Source organism: Chrysemys picta, chromosome 12, assembly GCF_011386835.1.
Source record: "Chrysemys picta bellii isolate R12L10 chromosome 12, ASM1138683v2, whole genome shotgun sequence".
Classification (NCBI taxonomy): Eukaryota; Metazoa; Chordata; order Testudines; family Emydidae; genus Chrysemys; species Chrysemys picta.
In genome coordinates this window covers 44,927,489-44,954,385 of record NC_088802.1, presented here as the reverse complement: position 1 = coordinate 44,954,385, position 26,897 = coordinate 44,927,489, and the positions used below count along the sequence as shown (strand labels likewise).

The 26,897-nt window shown below is 44.0% G+C and overlaps 1 protein-coding gene across 27 annotated transcripts in view; it reads right to left on the bottom strand.

Annotated features, from left to right (window-relative positions):
- Positions 1-26,897, bottom strand: part of LOC101943672 (ATP-binding cassette sub-family C member 3) — a 373,691-nt gene that overhangs the window by 106,339 nt on the left and 240,455 nt on the right. For 22 of the 27 annotated variants that reach the window (XR_010591763.1, XR_010591762.1, XR_010591761.1 and 19 more), the window contains 10 exons: positions 21,834-21,985; positions 18,147-18,256; positions 17,067-17,200; positions 15,520-15,590; positions 15,162-15,240; positions 14,930-15,051; positions 13,785-14,129; positions 10,960-11,100; positions 7,511-7,645; positions 4,754-4,943 (listed from right to left, as the gene is read on the bottom strand). Coding sequence is in view for 24 of the 27 variants with exons in the window: in XM_065562811.1 (XP_065418883.1) it covers positions 4,754-4,943; positions 7,511-7,645; positions 10,960-11,100; positions 13,785-14,129; positions 14,930-15,051; positions 15,162-15,240; positions 15,520-15,590; positions 17,067-17,200; positions 18,147-18,256; positions 21,834-21,985 (1,479 nt within the window). In the remaining 3 variants the exon portion in view is untranslated. The remainder of the gene's footprint in view (positions 1-4,753; positions 4,944-7,510; positions 7,646-10,959; positions 11,101-13,784; positions 14,130-14,929; positions 15,052-15,161; positions 15,241-15,519; positions 15,591-17,066; positions 17,201-18,146; positions 18,257-21,833; positions 21,986-26,897) is intronic. The other 5 variants (XM_065562792.1, XM_065562798.1, XM_065562797.1 and 2 more) reach the window with 5 other exon arrangements.

The following is a 26,897-nucleotide window of genomic DNA, read 5'->3' as shown; positions in this document are numbered from 1 at the left end:
TATGAATAGGACATTTGTTTTCTCTCATCAGGAAACAGTACAGACCCCCACCCCAATGCTGGGTCACTGGCTGAGTGCTGACTCAGAGGAAGGATGAATTGCTAGGATCATTTCTTGGAACATCTTAGGTTTTCCTTGGAGGTCTCCAATCCAAATCCTGACTAGGTCAGACCATTCTTAGCTTCTAAGCCCTCGATGATCATAGCCAGAAAAAAAAAATCACATTTACTCTAAACTCTCCTACTTCCAATACCCTGTTAAATCTGAGCTACTTAACAAGTAATCAAAACAGAGTGCATCAATGGCCAGCACAAACTTCAGGGTCCAACGTGGCTTTGCAGAATCATGCAAGAGCTTTTCCTAAATATCTGCCCTACTTCCAAATGGGACTATTGATCCAGGATTCCCCAGGGAGTAATGCAGGCTCCTCACATTCAAGTGGTGTCAGCCGATGCTATTCATTTTACCAAGATGGGAACTGAACAGTGCAAGTTCAGGGTAAAGAAAGGACTAGGAGGAAGCCCGGGTTTGGCTTGTAAGCTAGCTCAACGTAGGAGCAAAGACACCTGGATTAAGCAGCAACATGCACAGCATCAGAAACTCCTTCCACAGCAACATGAGGATCTTGTAAAAAGCCCAGGAAGTTTCAGTGACCTTGGGCTACACAGACACTAATTCTGGTCCCAGTGAAGTCAAAGGGAGTTTTGCCATAGACATTAATGGGCTAAGACAGAGGTGGGCAAACTACAGCCCGCGGGCCATATCCGGCCCGTGGGACCGTCCTGCCCGGCCCCTGAGCTCCTGGCCTGGGAGGCTACCCCTGGTCCCTCCCCTGCTGTTCCCCCTCCCCCGCAGCCTCAACTCGTTCCCCCTGCCGCCAGCACAATGCTCTGGCCGGCGGGGCTGTGAGCTCCTGGGACAGCGCAGCTGCAGAGCCTGGCCTGACCTGGTGCTCTGTGCTGCGTGGTGGCGTCATCGTCGTGGCCCGGCTCTAGCCAGGTGGCACGACTGTTGCACCGCCAGTCACCAGTGTTCCAGGCAGCGTGGTAAGGGGGCAGGGAGCAGGGGGGGTTGGATAGAGGGCAGGGAAGTTTGGGGTGGTGGTCAGGGGGCAGGGGTGTGGATAGGGGTCGGGATGGTCGGGGGGGGGAACAGGGGGTTGAATGGGGGCAGGGGTCCCGGGGGGGCAGCCAGGAAGGAGGGGGGGGTTGGATGGGGCAGCGGGGGGCAGTCAAGGGCAGAGGTTCCAGAGGCAGTCAGGGGACAGGGAGAAGGGGTGGTTGGATGGGGCAGGGGTCCCGGTGGGGCATCAGGAATGAGAGGAGGGGTTGGATGGGGCGGCGGGGGTCCAGGGGCGGTCAGGGAACTGAGAGCGGGGGGGGCAGGTGGATGGGCCAGGGGTCCCAGAGGGGCTGTCAGGGAACGGGGGGGGGAGGGGGGTTGGATGAGGCAGGAGTCCTGGGGGTGGGGCAGATAGGAGGTGGGGGCTGGGCCACGACCCTCTCCCCTAACCGGCCCTCCATACAATTTATGAAACCCGATGTGGCCCTCAAGCCAAAAAGTTTGTCCACCCTGGCCTGAGATTTCACCCCAAGTCTTTCCATTGATGTGAATGAATCCAGTATTTGGCCCTAAGTCTTTTATATTATGCCATCGCCTCTTTCCAACCCCAGGCTCGTCTTGTTCTGCTGTTTCCACATTTTATTTCTGCTGTTAAACTGTAGCTGTGCGTTTGAATTCCTATTACTATGCAAATTTCAACATCCCATTTCTAATCTGTTCAAATCTTGTATCATTCGGAACAGCTCTATGAAATTAGGTCCCTGTTAGAAGCTTGCAAATGGTAATGCTCGGGAAAATCTTTTCTGCCTTACCTAGGACAAGAGCCTACAAGCTGTTGTCCATTAAGAGCAGGTGCAGATAAACTGAAGGGAACTATATTAACTGACCAGCAGAAGGTATTGCATAGCCTGCTGTGCAACACAAGAATTTCTGCCAACTGCACCCCCAAAATATTGACTATCCCAACAGTGAAATCCTGATGGCCAATATGGACCAGGGGTAGCACTTGAAAAAAATGCACATGTAAACCTAAGAAATTGCATGCACTAAGGGTCCCTTAAACACACTTACCCATTTTGCACAGATGCTACCGTAGGTGCAATTTGTGGCACCAGTCTATGGCAACCTGGCCCTATATGTTAATTGAGAACTCTTCTTGTCCAACCCAGTCCACTCCATCAAACAACCTTTGAATGGGAAATCCCATCTTTGAACAGTAAGTTACATTTTAAACACAAACTCTACCCGGTTATGTCTCTAAACCAGCCTATCAGCGTCTTGTCACTGCACAATACCACAACTTAGCATTCCCATGGTGTGTTCCATCCCAGGATTTCAAAGTGCATTACAAACAATAAATCTCACAAGCTCCCTCTGTAAAGAGGCATATGAGGCACAGGGAGGTTAAGTGACTTGCTCAAGGCCACAGGAAGTGTTAGTGGCAGAGCTGAAAACAGACTGCAGATTTCCTGACTCCCGCTCTGTTTAGTCACAAGACTGTGCTTCTCTCCCAAGCATGACACACATCTAACCTATTAGTACTTCCTTGGAGACTCTGAGAAACACACAGAAAAGGACTTTGAAATTCTCCTGAGGGAAGAATGACCATTATTTTGGTTTTCATTTTGATGTCATGGTTGGTTTTACAACAGGGATAACATGTACTGCTTTGTAATGCACTCCCAGTAAACACTTTGGAGACTGATTACAGATGTCAGATTTGCTCCAGTGCTTCGGTCAATCTTAGGCCACATTCATTGCTTCATATGCTATGAAGCAGTAAAGACTGCCCCAACACTCCAGTTCATTGTTCTCTCTAAAGAATAGAATTCATTATCTTTCTTCAGTCTCGCATCATGCCCCTGTCAATCCAGGGAGGGGTGAGCTAACCTGAAAATGTTCTGAAATGGGGATCCATTTGGGAGAATGTGTCTGCGACCGGGTATATTTGCCCTGCCCTGGACCAGAAGGGGTTAACCCCATACTATGGACTGAGGAAGCCACGCCACCCTCTCCCTGCTGGGCAAGCTCCAACTGGAACCACTTTATAAGAGGGAGCAGTTCAACTCAGTCTGGGGAGGAGAGAGGATATGTGTTGTGTGCTCCTGCCTGGAAGCTGTTGGAGCCCCAGACCGCAGAGGCCACATACACCGAGACCCAGGCGAATACCCGGCTGTCAATGGAAGCCCATGAGGAGAAGGAACCACTGGGAACATCACCTGCTGAATATCCTGGAGAACCAGAGGACCTGAGGACTATGTAGCAGGAAGACACAGTAGGAAGTAGCCCATGGGACCCAGACATTGATCTGGATGTGGTACCAGGAACAGAGTCAGCCTGTTTCGGTGGGATCCGCGCTGACCCTGGGCTGGGACCCGGTGGAGTAGGGAGGACCCAGGTTCTCCTACCTCGGCCACCAACCTACCCCTAGGTGGTGGCCTACTCTCTTTTTGGCAACTAAGCCATACTGCCTGGTGCAGGAGGGCAGTCCTATTAACTCTGGCTGCTAGGCCATACTGCCCTGTGCTGAAGGGGGGGGTCTTATTGACGCTGGCCGATAGGCTGTGCTGCCCCACATATAAGGACAGCTCCGCTGATTCTGGCCATTGGGCCGTACTGCCCTGAGCTCCAGGGCCACCTCACAGACTTGGGCCACTAGGCCGTGCTGCCCTGCATCTAAAGACAGACCCACGGGCTCAGGAGCACCATTGGGCCATCCCGCCCTGAGAAGAAGAGTGGACAGCAGAACAGACCTCGTCACAATATTTCAGAAACAAGAAGTGAGGAAACACGCCTCTAAAGATAACTTCTGCTGGGGTTTTTCATTCACGGGTCTTAGTTTGCTGGGGTGAGACTGGTGGAGCTTCCACAGTTCTTAAGAATTCTGACCCCTGAAGGCAGCGATAGGAGGGCAGAATGTAAGACGGGTCCACTGCTGCCAACCACGTGCAGACTATAAATGCTGCCCTCCCGACAGTCCAGTCACTTCCTTTCATCTGAACCCTTTACAAAGTTTTGGTTCTAAAATGGATGCAAGGTTCAGATAGAGGAAGTTTTTATTTTAGACTGGCCAATTTGTTAGTTTATACCTGATAGATGCAGGGCCGCCCGGGGGGGGGGCAAGTGCGGCAATTTGCCCCAGGCCATGGGCCCCACAGGGGCCCCCATGAAATTTTTCAGGGGCCCCCATGAGAGTTTTTGGCGGGTCTTCGGCGGCAGGTCCTTCAGTGCCGCCGAACACACCCGGAGCGAAGACCCGGAGCTTCTTCCGCTCCGGGTCTTCGGTGGCAATTCGGCAGCGAGGGTTCCTTCCGCTCCGGGTCTTCGGCAGCGAGGGTTCCTTCCGCTCCGGGTCTTCGGCAGCAATTTGGCCGCGAGGGTTCCTTCCGCTCCGGGTCTTCGGCCGCGGGTCCTTCACTCGCTCCAGGACCCGCTGCCGAAGTGCCCCGAAGACCCAGAGCGGGAAGGACCCCTGCTGCTGAAGACCCAGGCCCCCTGAATCCTCAGGGCAGCCCTGGATAGATGGGCATTTCAAAACCATTTTAGGGCCCTGGAGACCCAATTGCCATCAGAACTGATACACAGCTATCTAGGTAGCTTTGATACAAATGATACGTAACAACATAGGTAGCTCCGTAGGTACCCTTGGAAACCCCCAGCCCTGATATTGTCAGAGTGGAGAGATTTGTACCTGACTGCGATTTCTGATGAGATGCGTTCCTCTCGGCCTGGGAGTTGGCACAGGAGCCAGCGTACGGCGGCTGGAACATGTAGCTGTCATTTGGCAAAGAGTGGGTGCGACCTACGGAAGGCTTTCTCACACTCAGCAAGTCCTTGCTGGGGGACAGTGTCAGAGTGTCATCTTTGGAGAGGTGATCAGTCTACGAAAGAAGAGAGAGAAAACATCACAGAGTTGGAAGACCCAGAGAACCTGGAATCCCTAGCAACACCCATTGCAATAAATATGGGGCACGATGGTGCATGCAAATTGTCAATATGTACAAGGTTCTACTGAAACAAAATGAAGCAAAATGAAACTTGCACAAATGGATCTACTAGGAAGCTATCCCCTTAATTTTGTAGTGTCACTAAACCATCACACAGAATGAACCACATAAAAATACTGGGAAAAAGAGGAAAGCAACACGGCAGTAATAAACCATGACTATTTCAGGAATACTTGAAACAAGCATCATGCCTCAAGGCCCAACAATGCACACATGCTTTTTGCATAACTCTGATCATATCAAAGATAATCAAGCCTCCCATATGTCCCCTCCCCAGTCAGTTAGACTTTTGCAAAGGTAAGTAAGTAACAGTCATCTCCTCGTCTAAGAATGAAGGGCCAATCTAGTTCACAGAAGCTGTACCCCGCTTTGACTTCCACAGTCATTTTTTTTTATTTTTCTTTGCTTTTCAAGTAATAATTATTAATGACACTTTTTGGCAGGATAGTAAATTTGATCTGTCAGGGCATAAACCAATCTCTATTAGAAATACAAATAAGACCTAATGTGGGGGCTGATTATCCCACATCTGCTAGTGCAGGGTTCATCCAAGCTTTCTCTGAAGCATTTGGCACTGGTCACTGTCAAGAGACAGATACTAGATGGACTTTGGGTCCGATCCAGTAGGGTAATTTCTATGTTATTATTATAAGGTGTTATCAAACATGGAAATAATGTAAACCTAGTTGTGTATTTCTAACAAAAGAACTACCTCCTTTATAAAAGACTCCATAAGAAATAGAAAATGGAGGAACATGCCAATGTAGTTCAATAAAGTACATCGCTGATCCCCTTCTTTCAGAATAGTTTAAAAATTATCTACTGGCCAGTTTATCCCCCACTTACTCTGAGCATTACTATTTTTCTGAAATAGATATTCTGAGGTTTTTTCTAATTTAGAAGCAAAATTTCATTAGAGTGTTTTGTGTACACAGTAAAACATGACAAGATTAAATGGAATTTACAAAAAACGGGGGGGGGGGGGGGGGAGGGGATCACTGTTGTAAAATTGGCCAACCAAATCCAAGCTCACTGCCATAAAAAATTGTTTTCGGTCTTCATGAATTTGCTGATTTAGATATAAATGACATTCATTAGGGACTGCAGTCTCCTGCTGTAACTCAAATGAGGAGGGCAAGTTCAATACCAGTAATGCTGACACTTTGTTCTGAAATCCTCCTCACCAACCTGCATGCACACATCTTTGTCTACACATCATTTTCTTAATACAAGAGATGGTCCAAAAACTGGAATTTCAAATTCAAATCCATTTGGATTCGAGATCAGATCCAAATCCACTTTCCTTGTTCAGGTTTCCAAGCAAGATCCAAACTCAGAAGGGGCTTATTTTCCAGTTCAGATGCAGCCAAACTCTTCTGAGATTTCAGCCTCAAATAGCAGAAATCTTGAGAGAACAGCTAATTTCATGAAAGCCATTTAAAAGGCTGAAAGGTGATCCCATGAAAAACAGCTCACAAGACTTCAGTGCTGTCAGATTCCTAATCTCTACCCAATCTGGATCCAGACTGGAACTCCGAGTTCCTCAGCCCACCTCCACTAGATATCTTATTTTGAAACAAAATGTTCCATACAAAACGTTAAATGTAGTTTACAAAATCTTTTGTACATGATGCCATGAAGCATGATGGGAAATATTGTCACGGTTTAAAGAAGATGTAGCCCAAATAAATATTAATTAGGATGACAGTCAACTAGAATGATAGAAAATTTATCAACAACACAAACATCCAGAGATAGGTATATGGACGACAACAGAGAAAACAAGAATGGATCCAAAAATGTTGGAAGAGAAGTTATGTCTATTGTACAGCAGCAAAAAAGCACTTGACCGCTACACATCAGCTAAAAATGTCTAATGTTGCAAAAAGAAGATGGTTAAAGCAGGGCTCAAAATACTGGTAATTTTTTACAAAAAAAGAGAAAGGAATCCAATATTGGTTGCTAATGCGAGTTCACAAAACAAGCAGCATCTCTGAGAGATCCGCAGCTGGTGTATTTCTAAAAAGTGTATCTGGCACCCATCCCCAAAGCACTGGGGGCACCTATGTTCACAAAATCTAGTCCGTTACAAACCAAGGGGAAGTAGATAATCCTTCTGCATAGGGCACATGATATATTTGCTCATGGGTGTGTCTTTTATGCACACAAACATGGATTTGTTTCAGATGCAGAGAAAGTTTCAAGATTCACACCATCTATTTTTGGGGGGTGGGTGGGTGAGTGGGCTATTTATTTTATTTGAAGACAATGTAATGTTTTTACATATGATACAAAAAATAAAATAAACTGCCCTCTTCAGATAAAAGATTAGGTGCTATTTGGAGATAGGGTTGGACTGAAAATACCATTGTGATTAACCATGGGATAGCAGTATTTAGAACCCTGTAAACATCAGAATATATAGTGACCAGTGTATGTACATTGCTTTCCAGAGCATTAAGTAAGAGTGTGTTAGTATCATCAGGAAAAGAGTCATCCGTCAGAGCTAAGGACCAGGACTTTTCAGAGAGAATATCTGACGTCAGAGACAGAGCCTCCATCTCAGCTAGAGGGATCTAAACAAGGGAGAGATGATTAAGCATAAGAAACCAGGACACAAATCTTTTGAAAAAAAAGTATCATCGTCTAAATACTGAAGCATTATCCCTAAAATAAGAGCATCTATGCCATGCACGTCATTGCGGTAGATAAAACCGTAAGGAAGTGGGGTAAGAAAACCCATTACATTCAGCCTTCAATACTCACAAATAACTCACAACATAATTTACAATGGTACACTAAAGGTGCTGTGAGAAATACTGGTTTCTATGTTACAAATTGAGGAATAATAATAATAATAATAATACCTGGCTCTTATATAATGCTTTTCATCAGTAGATTTCAAAGTGCTTCACAAGCTTTAATGTATTTATTCTCACAACACCAACAGGAAGTGAAAGTAACAGTAGCTTAGGAAGTATATATATATATATATATATATATATGTATCTTTATTATTCTAATGACATCTAACTATTAGAGGCATTGAGAACCTCCAAACTTCTCTGATAGCTCCTATCCCTAAATGCTATGGCAATGTTGCAGTTCTGTTCGACTCCAGCCTATCTTGTTTGGATCCTGGTGAGATACCCTCAACACCAAAATCATCTGAATAGGATGCAATCAGCTGTTCATGTATGCTGCTTTAATGCAGGGTAAAGAATGACACCTATCTAGGGAGCCGTTCATTATAGGATCTCAATCTACTTTCCAAGTGTGAATCAAGTCTCTGGGTCCATGGTCTCCTGCTGTCAGTGAGATTCTTCCCAGTCACTTCAATGGGCTTTGGATCAGGTGCTAATGGGCTTTGAATCATTGATGGGAGTTAGTTAACCCACTTAGGTGCTTTTGAAAACCCCACTGGGCATCTGCATCTTTAGACACCTAAGTATGTTTGAAAATCTCTGCTCCATTGATAGGTCTTCTCTAAAAAAAATCCAAGCAAAATATGCAGCCTTCAGTGTCGGGCGCCCTTGAGGCACACATGTCCATCTAATGGGAAGCACAACGTGTCATTGCTTTGTGCTTTGGGGTGGCTGTCTAGACTGCTCAAAAGAAAGGGCAGTCTTCTCCTAACAAAGCAGAGTCACTCCTGGCAGCAGCCTCAAAGCCAGATGCTGGATTTAAAGTGGAGGCTTGACTGTCCAAGCACTCTCTCTCAAACCTGATATCTGTCGGACCGATTTTCATGTACTTCTCTATGGGTGTGTGGTTAGTGAAGGGAGTGTTTTATAGGCCTTATATAAAACGGATTCATGCACAATTACAGCTTCTACATCAAGACATAGATCCACAGTGCTGCCTCTAGGGCTCCCAGTACGTCAGCATTTCCTTTCTTAATTCAAAGGATTAGCACTTTTATCTTAAACAGTCTGTTTCCACAGCAATGCGTCTTTCAAGAGAAGCTGTGGAGACCGGAGCCTGCCATATCCAACCTAGCAAAGAGTTGGTTTCTCCCACACCCCTGCTTTTGGAAATGGTGTCATACTAGTTCACCTGGGGCTAATTAAATCTAGTGATGGGTGAACTTCATACGGGTCAGAGGTTTGGTTCAGATAATCATGAGACTGATTGTTCTTTTGAACTCTATCCAAACTCTCTCACCCTCTGGATCGGTGACACAGGGCTGGCTAGCAATCTTACTGGACAGGCTTTCTGGTGGGATTTCCAGTGTGTCCTCTGGAGTCAGGAATATCATGAACTGCCAGTGCCAGAGCTGTTCTAGCATCAGTCACTGTATCCCAGAGCTTCTGTCTCTGGTTGTGGATGGAACCAAGAAACGTAGATGAGAGGCACTTGCAGCTCCTGCACACCTGAGTCCATTAAAACCCAGCTGCCACTGAGGCAGCACAAAGGAGCCAGAGAGATGCCCCAATAGGGCAGTTGAGAACTCCCCCAGCATGGCAGATGGATTCCTAGTTGGCATAGGACTGATATTACCAACTCTATGCCAGCCTCTATGGGCCCTCCTCCACAGCCTAAGGGTACGGTGAGGAAAAAGGGGATGTGGCCAGTATGTTTGGATGCAGGTAATTCCTGGCTGGTGTAATGGACCTTTGGGGGCCATTATTAGTTGGGATAGTTTAGAGCAGCCCCGAAGCTGCTCTAAGTTATGTTGACAGCCATACAAACTCTCAGCAGTCCTCAGGACTGAGGAACCAGAAAAGTTAATAAGCTAGCTCGTCTCTTCCATCACAGTTTTTAAGGGAGACCTCTGTCTGTTGGTTAATCATCCCCAGCATAATGAAAGTGATAATTAACAACTAGAGGGTAAAAAGTTATCCCAACATTGTGAAACCTATAAAAGTATAGTTCTCATTGTATCCAAACTTGTTCTCCCTGCCAAATGAAAAGAAAAGTTGAATAATGTATAGTGCTCAATGAGCTGGTAAATAAATATACTAATAATTTAATAAGAAATCTTCAGATACTTTTATCTGATAAATTAAAGATCAGATGTTTTTAGCAAAAAATTACAGCACTATTGGATTTCTCTCAGTCCAAATGAAAACAATAAAAAAGAAGGGTATTTGAATTAGCCTATGTCATATGAAAAGTGTTTGCTCTAAGGAATAATGGATAGGAGAAAGCAGGAATTTTATTTCAACTAGATTAATTTAAAAAAAATTAATTGAGTGGCATTATTTTAACAGGTTAAGGCCCCAGTTCAGGAAAGCACTTACACACATGCTTAAGTCCACTCCTATTGAAGACAGCACTTAAGTACCTTTTTAACTTTAAGCACATACCCAAGCTTCACTGACTTCTTTGGGATGTAAGCACTTGCTAAAGTACTGTCTTGCTTCCCCTAACTGGGTTCAGATTGGAGATCAGGATCCACTTGCAAGAGGCCTATTTAGAGAGACGTATGGGGCTGGATCCTCAGCTAGTGTAAATGGGCTTCACTGCAGAATGGAGAGATGCCATTTCACACCACCCAAGGATCTGGTCCATGAGCTCCCATCCTACAATCCAGTCTGCACGGTTGGATCCCTGCACCTGTACAGTTGCAATGCATGAATCCAATCTCAGGATCTGGGCCACATTTGTTCATCATCCTAAGGCCACTCACGTATAGAGAAATTTAGCTTTGGATTTAGTACCTTAAAGAGGGGAGATTAAATGCTGCACACTTGCTCTAGCATGAATATATAATATCTTAAACAAAGATAAATTAACTTGCCCTCCCATAAAATAGCCCTGATGACTTGGGGTTCAAAATCCCTGTGGCTATTTTAGATTAAACCCCACCCCCAACTTTATCTTTTCAATACAGGTCTCAGTCAAATTGACTTGGACAGAGACTGTGCAGGAAATTAGGAATATTAACCTGTTTCTCAGAGTTGTAATATTCAGGAGCTGGAAGGGCATAATGATGGCACACAGAGCCTGACAGGTTGTCCATCAGCTTCAACTCTCCTTCCAGAGATTCCTGGATCAGCAGTGATATGGTATCAAACAAGTGTCTTTCCTGGGAGGGGTGCCGTATAGCATGCAGAAGGATAAGGCAAGCCAGAGAGAGAGAGAGAGAGAGTGAGTGAGAGAGAGAGAGTAAAAGGACAGGGGAAAACAGAAAGAAGAAAACCATAGTTTTCAGAGAGAGATTAGCAGTAATAGAAATGATCAGGAAGGAAAAGGATGAGATAGAGGAGGAAAGAGAACAGTGCAGTAATTTCACAGTCAGAAGCTTTCTCAGACATCACTAAAGCCAGATGCCCCGGGGAACGGTGGGACATTTCCAGCTTGGGCCCAACTTCAGACATTACTCTCATCCTGAACGACCATAACTAGTTATTCTGAGTTGCAGGAGTCTGGCAGGGCCATTGTAACAGAATCCAATTGCTTGTTACTGGGAACTTCTAAAGGAAACTATTGCTGTAAGACGTCTATGAAACACTTAACGGCAACGTTTTCAAACATGGGAGTCTAGCGTTAGGTACCTAAATCCAGGCCTGGGCACCACAGAAACGAAAGTGGCCTGGCTGTTGGAGGTGCCAAGCATTCTCCGATGGAGGTTGTGAATGCTCAGCACAGGTGAATATCAGGCCACTAATTTACGTGGGTTGGATTAAGTAAATATGGGTTTAGGTTCCTAACTTCAAGCTCCCACCTTTAAAAATGTTCACCTTTGTGCATACAGCAGAAATATTGTATATGATAACATTTAATTTTCACAAACAGTACGGGGGTCAGTTAAAAGCTGTCCCTTTTATGCAGGGAACAGCCAATATGTACAATGAAATGAGGACCTTCGTTACAGTCAGATGGCACGCAATACAAATATTCTAGGGAATATGCAGGCAAAGGCGCATGCTGATCACATGACCTTGCAGGAGTGCATTCTGAGAACTGTATTCCTCTACCATCAGGTATTCAAACACCAGAGTCGTTGTGGAGATTTTGATAGGAAGGAAAGAAAATCATCACAGGTATTTCAGAATAAAACCGTCCTGAGGTTTTCAAGGCATCTGTTTTGGTGGAAAGAGCAATGAACAGAGTCTGGAAAATATACAAGAGGGTGGAATAAACCCTCCTCCATAGCCGCTCCAAAGAGAAGACAGGCCAAATGAAATTTCTAAAGCTTCTCAAACAGCGGATGGTATAATTCTGATTGTTTCGCTTCTCCACCTACTTGTTTGGTCAGCACACTGATCTGTGACTTCGCTGAAGATGACTGTTTGGCCATACTATCTTCAATCAATCAATCTCTCTCTCTACTCTCTACCTCCCCCCCCCCCCATATATATAGAGGATGCAGAATAAGATCAATGTAGGATAATCCTAGAACAGACTGAACCAAACAGATTGAAAAGATAAAGGAGAAAATCTTGCCGTCTGCTGCAGGGACGCTTTAGTGTGGAGGAAAGGACGTGGTCTATACACTTGCTCACCACACAGCAGCAGGGCAGGATTGCAACTCTCTGCTTGAGAGAGAACGTTAGGTTTTGAGACTAGCTACTGTATTAGCCAATTTTACCCAAGCAGGGCACAATCAACCCATCGCTCCCCAAGCACAAAAGCTGCGGTGTGCAGTATGTGCTCAGAGGGGGTGGATGTGTCTGTCTATGGGGGTGGTGAAGGAGCAGTACGATGTAATTTACCAAGGAGGTCCCCCTCATTACCCTGAATCACGTTGCCTTGTGCTGTCAGGACAGCTCTGGGATCCATCTCATACCTCAGTGATTTTTAATAGTGAGAGACATTTTCCAACGGCTTAGGACCTGAACGTGAGTTTAGAGTTTACTCTGTCTTCATTCCTAAAGATCACAAATGAGTTTTACAGCCATAAGAATATTCATTCGTTTGCCTAGTAAACAGGGCAAATAAACGTCTTTTAATTCACTCATGTGAAACTCAAGATTTTCGATTTTATACGTAAAAAGAGCTAAATAGGTGGGTGTAAAAATTAAACACAGTTCCAGATCTTGCAGCTATCTGGGCATCTGACTAGAGACTGGACCATTCTTGTGTTTGTATAATTGTACTTCACGGCCCCACTAACTAAATATGGAGACGTCTGGATCCCCTCACTAACCCAGTCCTCCTTCAGAAACTGTTTTTGAGAGACTAGCGGAACTTGTTTATAGCTCACAAATATAAGCAGAGCTACAGAGCTATGGCCCAGAGCCTGCACCATTAAAGTCAATAGGAACTGTGCCATTGCCTTCAATGGGAGCAGGATCAAGCCCTCAGTGGATTCGCCTATTATTAAAGTAATCGTTTCCCTGGGAGCACTGGTTCAGAATGGGGGTAAATATTAAACTTAACATTTATATATTATATAAACTATTTAGCATTTAAAAGAAAAAAATGCAGCAAAATGTATCCCCCGCACCCCCCCCAGCCAAAACCCTGGTTTAGAACATCCCCCCAAATTTGGAGCCAGATCTGAACTTTGTGGCTTGGGCCCATCACTAGAACAGACACAGAGCTCTTTGCACCTGAACAGAAGTGACAATCTGGTGCGAAGACTGGTTCAGGATCTCTACATTGTAGCATAGATTATCAAAACATGCAGCAATTCAGTCAACAGATAGTGAGGAATACAACTCCCCAATGCACTGTACACTCAGTCCTTCATTGGAATTCGTGCATATCCTCCCTTAGCAAATATGCAGGCCAACCTGCTCTTCACCCTCCACCTGAGATTCTCACCATAGGATAAAATAATGAGAGCTGAGAATCCACCTTGAATTGCATGGGATTGGTACATCCTCTGGGGCTCTCAGGTCTTTCTCCACCATTACCGCCTGTCCATGCAAAGAGGTCCGAGGCTGGGATTGGGCCTGGGGTGATAGTTTTCATTTCCATCTCCAGCTCCGCTTCCAGCTCTGCTTCCTCTTTGGCTTCCTTGTTGCTCTCTTCCAGGTGCTTCATGAGCACTGCAATCACCACGTTCACCAGGACGAACTGGGCCGTCAACACAAAGGAGACAAAGTACATGGGCGAGATGACTGTGTTGTAACAGGTGGACTCCGGGTCGCAGTCACGCAACGTGTCCTGGTGATAGGGGGAAAATGATTATGGAAGCTGAGGAAGCTCCAGTTAACCGTAGAGGCCCTGATCTGGCCATCGATCACTCAGTGCTCCAGCATAAGACCCAAATGGATTAACTGTCTATTGAGCACACACAGATGATCAGACTAGTTTCATGGAAGATTTTCAGATCTGTCTAGAAGGGCAAACGACCCCCCAGCAAAACCTCAGTCATTGGGGTCAGGTGTGCAAGGTGACATTGGAGGGGAATACTGCCTTGAACACAGGCTCAAAGACAACACTAACTATTCTCAGTGCATTCCAACAGGCGGCACCTGTCTGCTCCCTTATACTCCCAGAGGACTGGCTTATCCTAGAGTCTCCATTCGAAAGGCCATTTTGCAAGTTTAAAGTGCAACTATCCTAACCGACCCAGACCTCATCAGTTGCACAATTGTGTTATTTGCTCCAGTGTATAATAATGAGCCTACCGGAGACTCTAGTTCCCTATACAAAACAAGCTACTCAATTGAACTAATGTCACTCCATAGAAAACTCCCTGTATCGCCCTCCTTGTCCTCAAGCCACCACCTCAGGAAAAGCCTGGGAACTTACAATGCATCTGAAGGCCAGCAAACCCAGGCGCTGTCAGGCAAGAGGAAAAAGAATTGCTTTGAGAAAATGCCCAGGCCCTGAATCAACAAGTCCAGGGGCTGTCATAGCTTGAGTGCCCCAGCTGATCCCTGTTATTGGTTTGAAACAGTGACAGACAGCCTGTAAGATTAGAAATTACCGTCAATATTCATTCTCCGGGGATCTCTTACCTTCATTATCCCATTCCAATTGTCTCCTGTTGAGACCCGGAAGAGAGTTAAAAAGGCCATCCCAAAGTTTCTAAAAGTGGCGTGCCGCCCTAGCCCCTCACAGTGGTGAGTGTCATCGCATTCTGTGTGATCAACCAGAAGAATCTCGTTTAGACATGAGCTCTTTCACATTGCCTCTCTATACAACTATTTCCTTCTGCTTCCATCAACGCTATGTCTGTGGAGAACTTACCAAGGTCGCCAAATAGCTCCACTCCAAGAGCTGCAAATATGAAAAACAACAACATGAAGAGAAGACCGAGATTCCCCACCTGGAAAGAGAAAAAGAAATGTGGTGGTGGTGGGGGGAAACAACATTAGTTGATTTTTTTTCCACACCTGCTTCTCCCCGTATTCTTTCATACAAAACTTAAACTGCCTGAGGGGAGATATGACCTGGATAGCATCTGAGACTGAGTTTCTAATGGTAAACGCAATTTTCTAATGACAGTGAAGACAAAAATAAGGGAGACGGTCCATGAGCACCCTTCTGCAATAAGAATTTAGCTCTGGTCCTGATGAGATTTTTTTCTGCGAAGGCAATGAATTACCTGAGGCAGCGCTTGCATGACTGTGTCCAGCAGGGCTCTCATCCCTACAGCCATCTTCAGTAACTTTAACACTGCAGAAAATGATAGGTTCATAATATTACTGCTGCAGCATTAGTGTGAAGACACAGATTTTAGAGAGAGGAAGATCCCTCAAGCATGAAATCATGTCACGTGCTCTCCATTAGCAACTAAAGTTCAAGGCCTTGTTATAGAGCTCTGGGTTGTCCAGATGCCGTTAGAATCCTGTGAATAGCAGCATCGTGTGTCTTGAGGCTTCAGGAAAGAATCACCCTTCTCTCGCTTTCTCTGAATTGGGCAATGTTGACACAATGCTAGGAATGTAAGAATGACCTTTTCTCCTGACAGTCTCTTCTGCTGAGGGAAGTAAACAGGTTTAGAAAGGTCAAGATATTACCAGATGTACATTCCTTTAGAATTCTGCTTACAGCTAAACAATTAGGAAGCCAAATTCACCCCTATTGACTTCAGTGGGGCTTATACCAGGGATGAAATTTGGCTCGTTAGGGTTTTCTCCTACTTGGGTCTTGAATCCAGTACTAAATATATAACCCTGCAAATAACCTTCCCTAAGTTACCATCCCTGGATCTCTTTTTTCTTCCTCTTGGTTTGGACTAACTACCTTCCGAGTTCTGCGGCTGCCTGCCTTCATGTTTGATTTACGTAGGCATTGATTTGCATGCTCTTGTCTGTAAGATTGAGTTTCTTGGTGGAAACTGCATGTGCTTTTCATTTTGAAATGTACCTAATGTGACAGACATTTCCCTTTCTTCTGAGACTTCCTTTCTGGCTTCAGCTACATTTCATCTATTTCCATTCTTTCTTTGTTCCAATTAGAATAAATAATACCACCACCACCTTGGCATGACAATAATGAAGCTCTCAAAGCACTTTACAAACATTTGGAGCCTGATTTCCAAAGGTGTTGAGCACTTGCAGCTGGGGCTCCAGGTGTTCTGCTCTTCTGAAAATTAGACCCTAACTAAGTAAGCCTCACAAATGCAGTAGGTATTATCATCATCATCGCTAGGGTACATCTGGATACAAAGCAAAGTAGACATGTTGTCTCACACAATACCACGAGGTCATGTGGCAAGGGAAATGAAATTTATTCACCATCTTGGTTTTTTTTTTAAAATCAATTGCTAACTCTTTAGCTTATGCTGTGTTGCGCCCTGAAACCCCTATCTAGTTTCCAGATCTTTGAGACATGCTTGATTTCTTGAGCATGCCAAAGTTTGCTTTTCCAGGTTCACCCACCAATGAAGTTCACAGTGGATTCTCTTTTCTAAGAAGATCTAGATCTGCAAGTGCTCTTAAGAAATGCATGGCCAGTTGGCTCAGCTCCTTGGCTCTTCTGGGATGTTTCCCCTGCTTTTGTTCTCTTATTTGCTTACGGTTTGTGGATGCCAGAACAAAGTGCACTAAGATGGGCACGTGACATGCAGTTGTTTCCCAGTCATCTCATGGGCAGAACTGCTCACTGCACCTCAACTAAAAACGATTTTCACATTGACTCTTGTCTTACCTCGAGCAATCCTGAGCACCCTCATTATCCGGATAATGGTGGGGTTAATGGGCAACGATGCATTCACCTCAATCTCTTCCAAAGTGATACCCATGATAGACAGCAGCACTATTGCCAGGTCTAATTGGTTCCATCTGAAGACAACACAAAATCACATCTACTAATGTCTTTGCAGTGAGCGCTGGTTTGTTTTAAACAAATTCCAGTCATTTCAGTGGTGCTAACGCTCACAGACACAAACTTTTGAAACTTTTTTGAGGGGAATTGCACAAAACCCGTTATTTTTAGATTATGGAATCAGCCAACTCCAAAGAAAATATAAAACCATGACTGGGCTTACACCCGATGATCCAGACATTAGGCCAAATCCTGCGGTCTTTATTCAGCCTTTTGTCTGGCAAGACTCTCACTGAACTCAATGTGAGTTTTGTCCAAGTAAGAACTGCAGGCTATGGTCCAATGTCCAATCAATCACTGTAACACAGTCACATTGGGCAGAAGGTAACATGCCAAGATTATACCATAATGAAAGGCACTCTAGAAAGACTTGAGCTAGACAGATAGAAAGGATGAGCACAACAGTGATGTCAAACTAGCTAGAAGTTGGGGAGGAATGATTTTCTCTAGGGATGAAGTCTGGCATGAATCCAATGCTCCTGACATTCGACTTGAGGAAGATGAAAAATGCGAGGTCAGAGGTTTGAGGGGGGCCAATATTAAATGTATAAATATCTTAACTCAGTTACAGCTCATCCTAAGCCAACAGAGGCCAATGTCTGCAGTTCTTCCTGGGCTGTTGATCTCACCAGGACAACTCTATCCAGTCCACAATGGGAAGAAAGATCAGACCTGCCAGCTGTCTGGTAAGGCGAGAATTCATTTCATGATATAACAAGAACACAGGGTTAGATTTAGACCCTATGCAGCTCCCAAGGAAGTCTCAAGGCCAAATTCACTAGTGACGTACGTTACACATCAGGCGCAAGTATCTTTCCCTGATTTGCATCACCCTTGAATTTGGCCCATTATCTATTGAGCCCTTACTCCTGTCACAGACTTGCAGGATTTAATCTTTGTTACCTGTCTTGAAAGAACCGGCGAAACCCAAAGGCAATCAGCTTGAAAACAGATTCCAAGACAAAGACGACAGTGAAGATGTAGTTGCAAATCTTCAGTGCCTCATCAAGAACCTGGAACATGGATACAAAGTTGAGGTTAGTGGCTGACTTGGCTGGACAGTTTTGCGGCTATCCTGTTTTCACCAGAATTTGGATTTAATAAGAAATAAACGATGACTGACGAAGGAGTGGGGATCAGGGTTATGGCCCCTCTTCCTCCCTGCTCACTTCAGTCCCAGGAGGAACTAGTAAGGAGAAGTCCCTGCGTTTAGGAGAGTGCAGAGACTGCAATTGTGCACAGCCCCTGCACAGCCCGCACCATTCACCCCTGTGCAGAGGGCCTGCACAAAGCCTATGCACTATTCAAGTCCCTCTTGAGACTGCTCAACGCTGGGAGCATTGAGGTCTATAGTCTGCAAAACATTTAGATGAGAGTGATTCACCAAGGAATGGCTGCATTCGTGGGCCTAAGTGGTGCAAAGGCCTTGTGTGCTAGTACTCTGCACGTTCAAGGCAAGGGGAAGGCACTTTGCACCATACCTGCCCTCGTGCACCAATGTGTGAGCCACAGTCTGGCCCAAGGTTTGTACAAATCTTGGCACAAGCAACAGGAAATTAGCCATGAGGCTAGTGCCTCACCTTGAGCTCACGGCAAGGCATGAGATATGGATAAAGCATCAGACAATATTGAATTGCCTAGTTCTTTCCCCTTTGCTTGTGTCACCACCTTGCTGCTAATGATAGTCATCACTGCCAGCAGGGCACCTATTACACAGTCGATCGCTAGCTAATGGTAGAAGTGGTATTATTCCAAAGGTCATATTGGTAAAAGAGGGCAGATTTCCTTTGTAAGCAATGTGCATCATATTTCTCATTGCTGAAAGGTGTGACAGTAATAGCTGGGTATGGGCCATTGGGAGGTGATGTGGGAGAGGGTGATATTACACAGATCCCTAGCTGGGGTGTGAAAGGTTGTGTCGTAAAGTTCAGTGAGAAAGCTGCAAGTGAAGTAATGGCATCCCGGGGTTTATTGCTAAGTAATTCAAGAGGTGATAATAGAATTGGATGTGTTTCCAAGGGGTAAGTAAGGCCATGTGGGTCATGGCAGTTGCTTTTAAAGGATCATCAGACGTTCTGCAAGCTAATGCCATGATTGTGAGCCATCGCTGGGCAGGAAAGGGGTGATGGGGAAAGAGCAAGACCCTTTCTCCCACATTCTGCCCCTGTACCGAGGCTGAGCAATGCCATACTTCCACTGTCCTGTGATTCTATGGTGCTGTGGGTCCCATGAGTGCAATCCTCCCCAGTCTAACTGGTCAACAAGGATTGTCCAAGTCCAGCACCATTGCTGGTCCCAGGCTCTCATGTGAAGCAGAGCCAGCTCCGTGGTGACGGAGAGTGCACCTGCTCCAAAGGCAGCAGCTGCGCTCCCCAGGAGGCACCACATCTACCAAGAGCTTCTCATGCATCTCAGTACTAACCCCCTGACTGCAGACTGTGGCTTCATGGCACAATTTACTCCAAATATCGATCAAGAGAAATCAATTTTCCTGTCACTGAAATGCAGCCATATCTGGGGAAGAAAGCCGCAGCTATTAAACAGCTCACTGCAACACTGCAGAAGAGTTTAACTCTGCCCAGCCAAAACTGCACCGGTAGAACGTAATTAGCCAAAGCAGAATTTGATCAATAGTTGTTCAAACTGCTTATGCCTCTATCCTTACGGCAGCACGGCTTGTAAAGTGGCCATTATTCAGCAGCGATATGTACTGGTCCTGCTTTGAGCAGGGGGTTGGACTAGATGACCTCCTGAGGTCCCTTCCAGCCCTGATATTCTATGATTCTAGTCTATGATTCTACTGGATTTTGACCAGTGTCCTGATGACAAAAGTCCCTTCCCATCCATATCCCATTACCAATCCCATTCACCACCCCGGTGAAATATTATGTTGGATATAAAGCTCTTAAGAACATTTATCTGTTTAAACATCTCCAGGATAATAATCAGACTCCAGATTGGATTTAGTCACCTGGGTTCTGATTCAGCAAAGTACATAAGCACATGCATGACTTTAATCAGAGAAGTAATCCTATTCGCCTCCGTGTGACTATTCTCATTCTAACATTATTATGTACACTTAGGACAGTGGGGTCTTAGATAAAGAATTTTACTTTCCTTAAGGGAAAAATATGATGAATGTTTTTATAATACAAGTAAAAACGTCGCTGTGGAATGACTTTAATAAGCACAGGCCCTAGAGTAATTCTAATACAAGCTTCTTAGTTAATGACTGATTTAATCAGAAAGTGACTGAATCACGCAATGTGCTTCCCAGTGTATTTAAAGGTGACCTGGAAAGGAAAAAGAAATTGGGCTTGTGCCCTTTTACTTTTTGGCTAGCTTATGATGGGTTGGGGGGAGAGGGGAGGGTCTGTCTTTTTTTCCCTTTACTTGTTATTTACATTAGACATGCAGGTCCTGTCTAGCCTCAAAGAACATTTCACCCTTATTATGATTTGCATTTATTCATTTTGAAAGGAGCTAATAAAAAGAAATACAATTTATACAGCAGCAGCGGCCATTTCCATCTCATTCTTCGGCACAAGGCAGTCGTCTTCCCAGTACAGGTTGTTCTTATTATCATCGGAACAGGCCCAAGATACAGGAGCCTGACACGCTTAATAGATTAAGAGTCTGATTTTCAGAAATGCAGGGTAGCCATAACTCCAACTGAAGGCAATGGTATTCAGAACCTTTGAAAATCAGGCCCTACATGTATCTGCTTGCTGAATGTCCCGGGTAGGCACTGAGGCAAATCTCCCATTGGCCATGTCTCCATGAGGAAAGGTGCATTTTTATTAAGTATTAGCTAAGCTGTTAAAATCCTAGTACAGACAAGGTGGTTTTAGTTATAACATGTATGTTCAAATACACCTCTTCTAGTGTAGACATGAGCAGTGGGAGATTTGCATGGGTAAAGAGTTCAGGAATTGACCCAGAAACTTTACAGTCTTCTTACTAACTGTTACCATAGAAACACTTAGTCAAGGAGAAGATTTCAAGAAAAAATAAATCGCTGCCAACTGGCTAGAGGAATGTTCATCCCAACTTTTACCACTATGGTAGGTTTTTTTTTTTAAACGTTCTTAGAGTATTTATAAAGGGTAAGAGATGGGGAAGCTGAGGTACAGAGAAAAGTTACTTCCTCAGATCAAGTCACAATAGCAGGGTAGCATGGGTTAGAGGCACCCTCCTGGGATCCTGGGCACACACTCAAGCATCTGGCCCATGCCGCCACAGCTTTACTGCTGTTTGTTACTTGAGCTAGCTTTGCTCTACGCCTACATGTGTTGCAGTCACACCACCGGACGGTTGTATAGACCTACCCTAAGTGACTAGTTAAGGGGTCAAGCAGCAAAACTGGGAACAGAGGTCAGAACTTCCAACTCCCACTCCTCTGCTCCAACCACATTGCCTCACTGGCTAAGGCACCAATGCTGATCATGCAAAACCATCACCCAACAGATGAAGTTTTGTAAAACTAAACCGGCCCTCGTTTTGCCCATCTCTAGTGTTCAGTGAAAGCTGAGAACATTTCTTTCCCCCATTCCATCACTGGCTATCACCAGCTTCCTTGTCTCCCGGTACCTTCGGCTGCTGGTAGTGCTCCATGGCCATGGTGATCACATTGAGACCGATCACTCCAGTGATGAACAAATCCAGGTAATGGCTCGTGCACATCTGGTGGATCAGGAGCCGGAAGCGAGAGTAATCGGAATAGTAGGGTTTACACTGTGCTTCTGAAACGGGGGGCGGGAAGAGTGGAGAGGCAGATCAGCTCATTACTCTGTGTCTCTTAAACATAAGTTCACCTTCTCTTTGCAAACTCCAAAATTGAGGCTTTCCACATTGATCACAATAAGGCTTTGGTTTTTTTTCCCTGGGTGGTATGTTACCAGCCTTAATATGTAGCATGGCTACCAACAACATGGATCCATTTAAACATCTTTAATGTAACATGCACAATACTCAGTCTTTTAGTATTAGAGATGAGGTGAGTACAACTGGGACTATTGTGGGCTCCAGGAACTGTTTCATTGTACAGAAATTAAAAAGCCCTACTTTTTTTAACTTAATGGGGAAACAAAAAGAATAAATAGACAAAAACAGAAGCTGAAGAGCATGTTCAACAATCAGATACTGCACAAGCTCGGTATTGACAATGGCTTCGAGAACACAGGCCCTTCCTTTATTGGTCTTATTTGAAGAGACGGCAATAAACTCATCTCATCTCCTTTGCAGTGAACTATGGGGTTAGACAAAATTTGACACTTCAGCGGTCAGAGCTCTGAAAAACATTGAATAAATACTGTGGAAAACTGATCAGTCTACCTTAATGTCTAGAAAAATAATCCTCCATTTATACACAATTACGGAATTGTAGATTTCACTGTTAGACTTCCATGCTCAGTTGCATTGGGGATGACACATGCTCTTCAGACCCTGAATGTTTCAGGAGATAAACTAATTTACTCACCTAATCTCTAATGAGGAAATGCCAAGGCTGAGTATATAATTCAGCACAATTTTCAAGGAGGCATTATAATGCAGATTGAAGTGGAAAGGACTGTCTTGAATATGTCAGTGTATAATATTATCCTCATAATTAGATGATCAACTGGTTATAAAAATTATTGAGCCGAGAGAATTACATGGCTCGAGATTTAGCACTGCTGAACAAATGTGGGGTTTGATACATTATTCCAAATAGAAATTTGGGCATAATGAAGCCATGAAGTACAGGTATCAGTTACCCAGAGGGAAAACGAATTTTAAGTTTTGCTGGGGATATAATTTGGTGTGTAGATGGCCAATGATTCTGCAACCAAAGCCATAGGTTTAACCTCACTGTATGCCCATTGCTTCACGACACGAGTTCCCGAAAATCACTGAATTTTTGTTTTTTCACTGAGACAGACTTTTCCCTTAACGCTTAAGAACCAGAGACAAGCCATTTAGCAGCTTATATGGGAAGGGTTTGGAACTCCCAACATTCTGCTCAAGTGTCATAAAATAAAAGGCAGTATTAATATTCACTTTTGGATGTGCAATATGCTGAAGGTGATCTGTACTGGAGTGCAAAAGCATAACAGCAATGAAAAGGTCTATAAAATAAATTTTAATGCTGAATCTATTGAGCACTTAACAAAAGCCCAAACTGGTGGCTTGCTGACTCACCCGACTTTTTGTCAGGGATCTCAAAATCTGCATAAATCTCCATAAAGCCACGATATCTTGATCACATTATGCTAAATTATGAGTAATAAATTAACTAAAATGTTTGAATACAATTAAGTTAGCAATAGGGCCCAGTTATGAACCAGGTTATAATTTCAAAAAGAAACACTATCATAATTTGATCACTGATTTCTCTTAGGTTTCTGTATAATTCACATTCGAAAAAGAAAATGTCAACATTTCTGCCTCTTCTTGCAGTGGATTTACATATGAATAATTATACTGGAATTCAAATGTTTTAGCTTTGATTGGCAGGTAATTCCAAATCCCACAGAAGAGCACTGCAGCTCCTCGAATATAGCAGGGATTTACAGAGAGGTTGTAAAATGTTACCTGTGCAGAGATCCTGCACCTGGACTAGTAACAGCATGACCTTATAAACAGGGTTGCCAAACCTTCCCCAAAACATTAACTGTTTTTTTACCTTTCAGTGAACATGGCCCTGGACTTTTCAAAGTCAAATGCTTTTCCTGATTGAATTTGAAAGTCAGTATCACCGACACATCTGCAACACTACTAATTTACAGGCCGTAAATATTTTAGCCCCTTGCATCTGAAGAAGTGAGGTTCTTACGCACGAAAGCTTATGCTCCCAATACTTCTGTTAGACTTAAAGGTGCCACAGGATCCTCTGTTGCTTTTTACAGACTAACATGGCTACCCCTCTGATACTTAGCCCCTGCCAGTAACTTTATTAATAGGGGTTTTCTCAACCCTGTTTATAAATCATACCACCACTCGTTTTCCCTTTCTCAACATGCTGGTCATGCATATTAGCGGAACACAGATATTACCTTGAAATGAACCACAAACAAAAATACCGTGCTGCCTGTGGGCTACAAATTAATAGCTACTGTATCTAGGTAGGCAGGGAACTTTTTGCACAGAGCAGTTGCTCTTCTTGCTGATGATATAAAGAAGCCGTATTTAAGATGGCTTACACAGATTGGCACTCTCCAGGTGTAAATTCCGTGCCCCCTATCAAACAGCAGTATTCATATTTATTGCAGAAAAAAAATCTAAACAATACCAACATCTTGGGAAATACAGACATCTGTTAAGCTCCAGGTGGTGAAGCTCACAACTAACACAACACCACATTACCGTACTGTTACAATACACTGTGTCAAGAACAACAAGAGCTCCAGATTAGTCTAGGTTATTACTGGAAAGGTTAGCTCACTTCCTGACACACAGAGAATTAAAGGAAAAGAAAAAAAAAAGGCAGAATAAGACTGCAAGAGGATGCGAGATACAGCAAAAGCCCACGACAAATCTGGCAGATAAACAGGTTCTAAATCAAACTGCTTTGCTGTGGCTGGGTGAAGAGCGGGACAGGAGAAGGAATGAACGCTAATATTTAGATACAATTAAACTGGAAAGCTCAACTAACGCAATGAAGGTTGGACAATCTACTCATAAGTCTAATTTCCCTACTACTCCTGGGAAATGATGCTCTAGCCTGATGGGCAGCTGAGTCCATTGTCACAGCTGCCCAACATTGTGGGCACTTGGTTTTAGTGGGTCATTTCCAGTGCCCTCATCCAGGCAGCTTCCTGAATAGGGGTCCTATGATGATTATATGCGCCATGCAGTGGGGTCGTTATTACAAAGGATTGCCTTAACAAGTGCCAGGAAGTGGAACCAAGGAGCCCAATGGGTGTCGGTCCACCCCAATGGGTGTCGGTTCCCTGCTTTGAGCAGGGGGTTGGACTAGATGACCTCTTGAGGTCCCTTCCAACTCTGATATTCTATGATTCTATGATTCTATAATCTTGGATATTAATCAAACCATTCTTGTAACAAGTAACTATTACAGTGTGGCTTCCTTCTGGAAAGCGATTCCATAATTCAGTGATTCATACGATCAGTGACTCACTTGCACCGTGTATGAATAAAAGTGATTTTCCTAACTGCTAGTATCGTAACTGACAGTCAAGCTCCGTTATTTCTGGCTTGCATATCACCAATAATTAAGACTGTGTGGTTGGAATTCAGCAAACAATATTATTGAGGATGCAGGAGCCAAAAGAGAATCCAACTCCCTTTCTACTAGCTGTGCTCACTTGGTAGGGACAGCGGAATAAAACGCAGCAAGAGACCAGGTTGGACTCTGAATTCATCCCTGGAGAGTAGGAAGTTGCCATTTTTCCATCGTCACTTTTCAGAGTAGAACTGTGCTGAACTGCACAACCAGTGGAAGCTGGAATTCACCAGGGTGGCATAGTTCCACTAAGGAATGCACTTCTTTGTAAAGGTCTGTATTTACTTTGGGGATGTAAACAGGAAAACAGTGAACTTTGAACACATTAAGCAGCTGGATTTACAAACTGTACTGACAGAATTAGCTTTAAAATGTTTTGCACTGAAGGAACTTTTACATGTAAACACATTGTTTTATTCGGCTTTTATAACATTGAGTGGCATTTTTAAAGCAAAATGGAAAATGATAAATTATTCCCACTGAGAAGTTTCCAGCTGTGATAGGATATAGATCCAAAATAATAACAGTAATCTCCACTAAACACCAGTAAACAGCACAGACACACAGTACTCCATCTCATCGTCACATAAAGATAAAGGAAGCCCTTTGTAAAATACAAAGACATATGGAAGTTCTGGGTCCTCAGCTTAGGATTTCTCATCATGCTACAGAAGGTTTGACTAGTACAACATCAATATTAATTCCTTAGCATCACACAACAATTCAGAAAGAGGACTTTCTATTCTTTCACTTTGATGACTGAAGAGCAGCACAGCACATTCAATAATACTGGTTCCAGTAAAAGACAACGAAGGAAATACAAAAGCACAGATCTGACAATCACACACTTTTAAAGGTAAACTATACGTTTCTTTCTGAGTCTGCATTGGATAATGGCCAGTTTTGGAATGAGATCAAAGCATTCAAACAAAACAAAACAAACAAAATGCTAGATGAAGCTCTTGGCGACCGGAAGAGGTCTTATGTGGTGAAGATGCTCACAACCAAATTAAAAACAAACAAACAAACAAACAAAAAAACCTAGGGCCTGCTCCTTCAATCCTTCCCCAGGCACTGATGTCTGATTAAGGGGTGGAGGATTGGACTCCTAGCAATAACAGAGAGGATGAAGGCAAGGATATTAAAACACAAGGAGTGGCAATGGTGAGGAGATTCAGATTCATTAAAGCATCTTCCTTTTGCCTGAGTTATTTCTCACCAATGAATGAGCAACATTGATTTTCCATGGGAGTTTTGCCTGACTGAGAACAGCAGGACCAGGACTCATTGTCTCAAACTGGGTTGCCCTTTCATTGGAATGGTTTTTGGACATGTAATTTTCCTTGAATGCACTTATGGATTTATTTCAATATTAACAAATCTTTAATTATTCAGACTAAAATTCTTAACAATTCATGATTTAAAAAAAG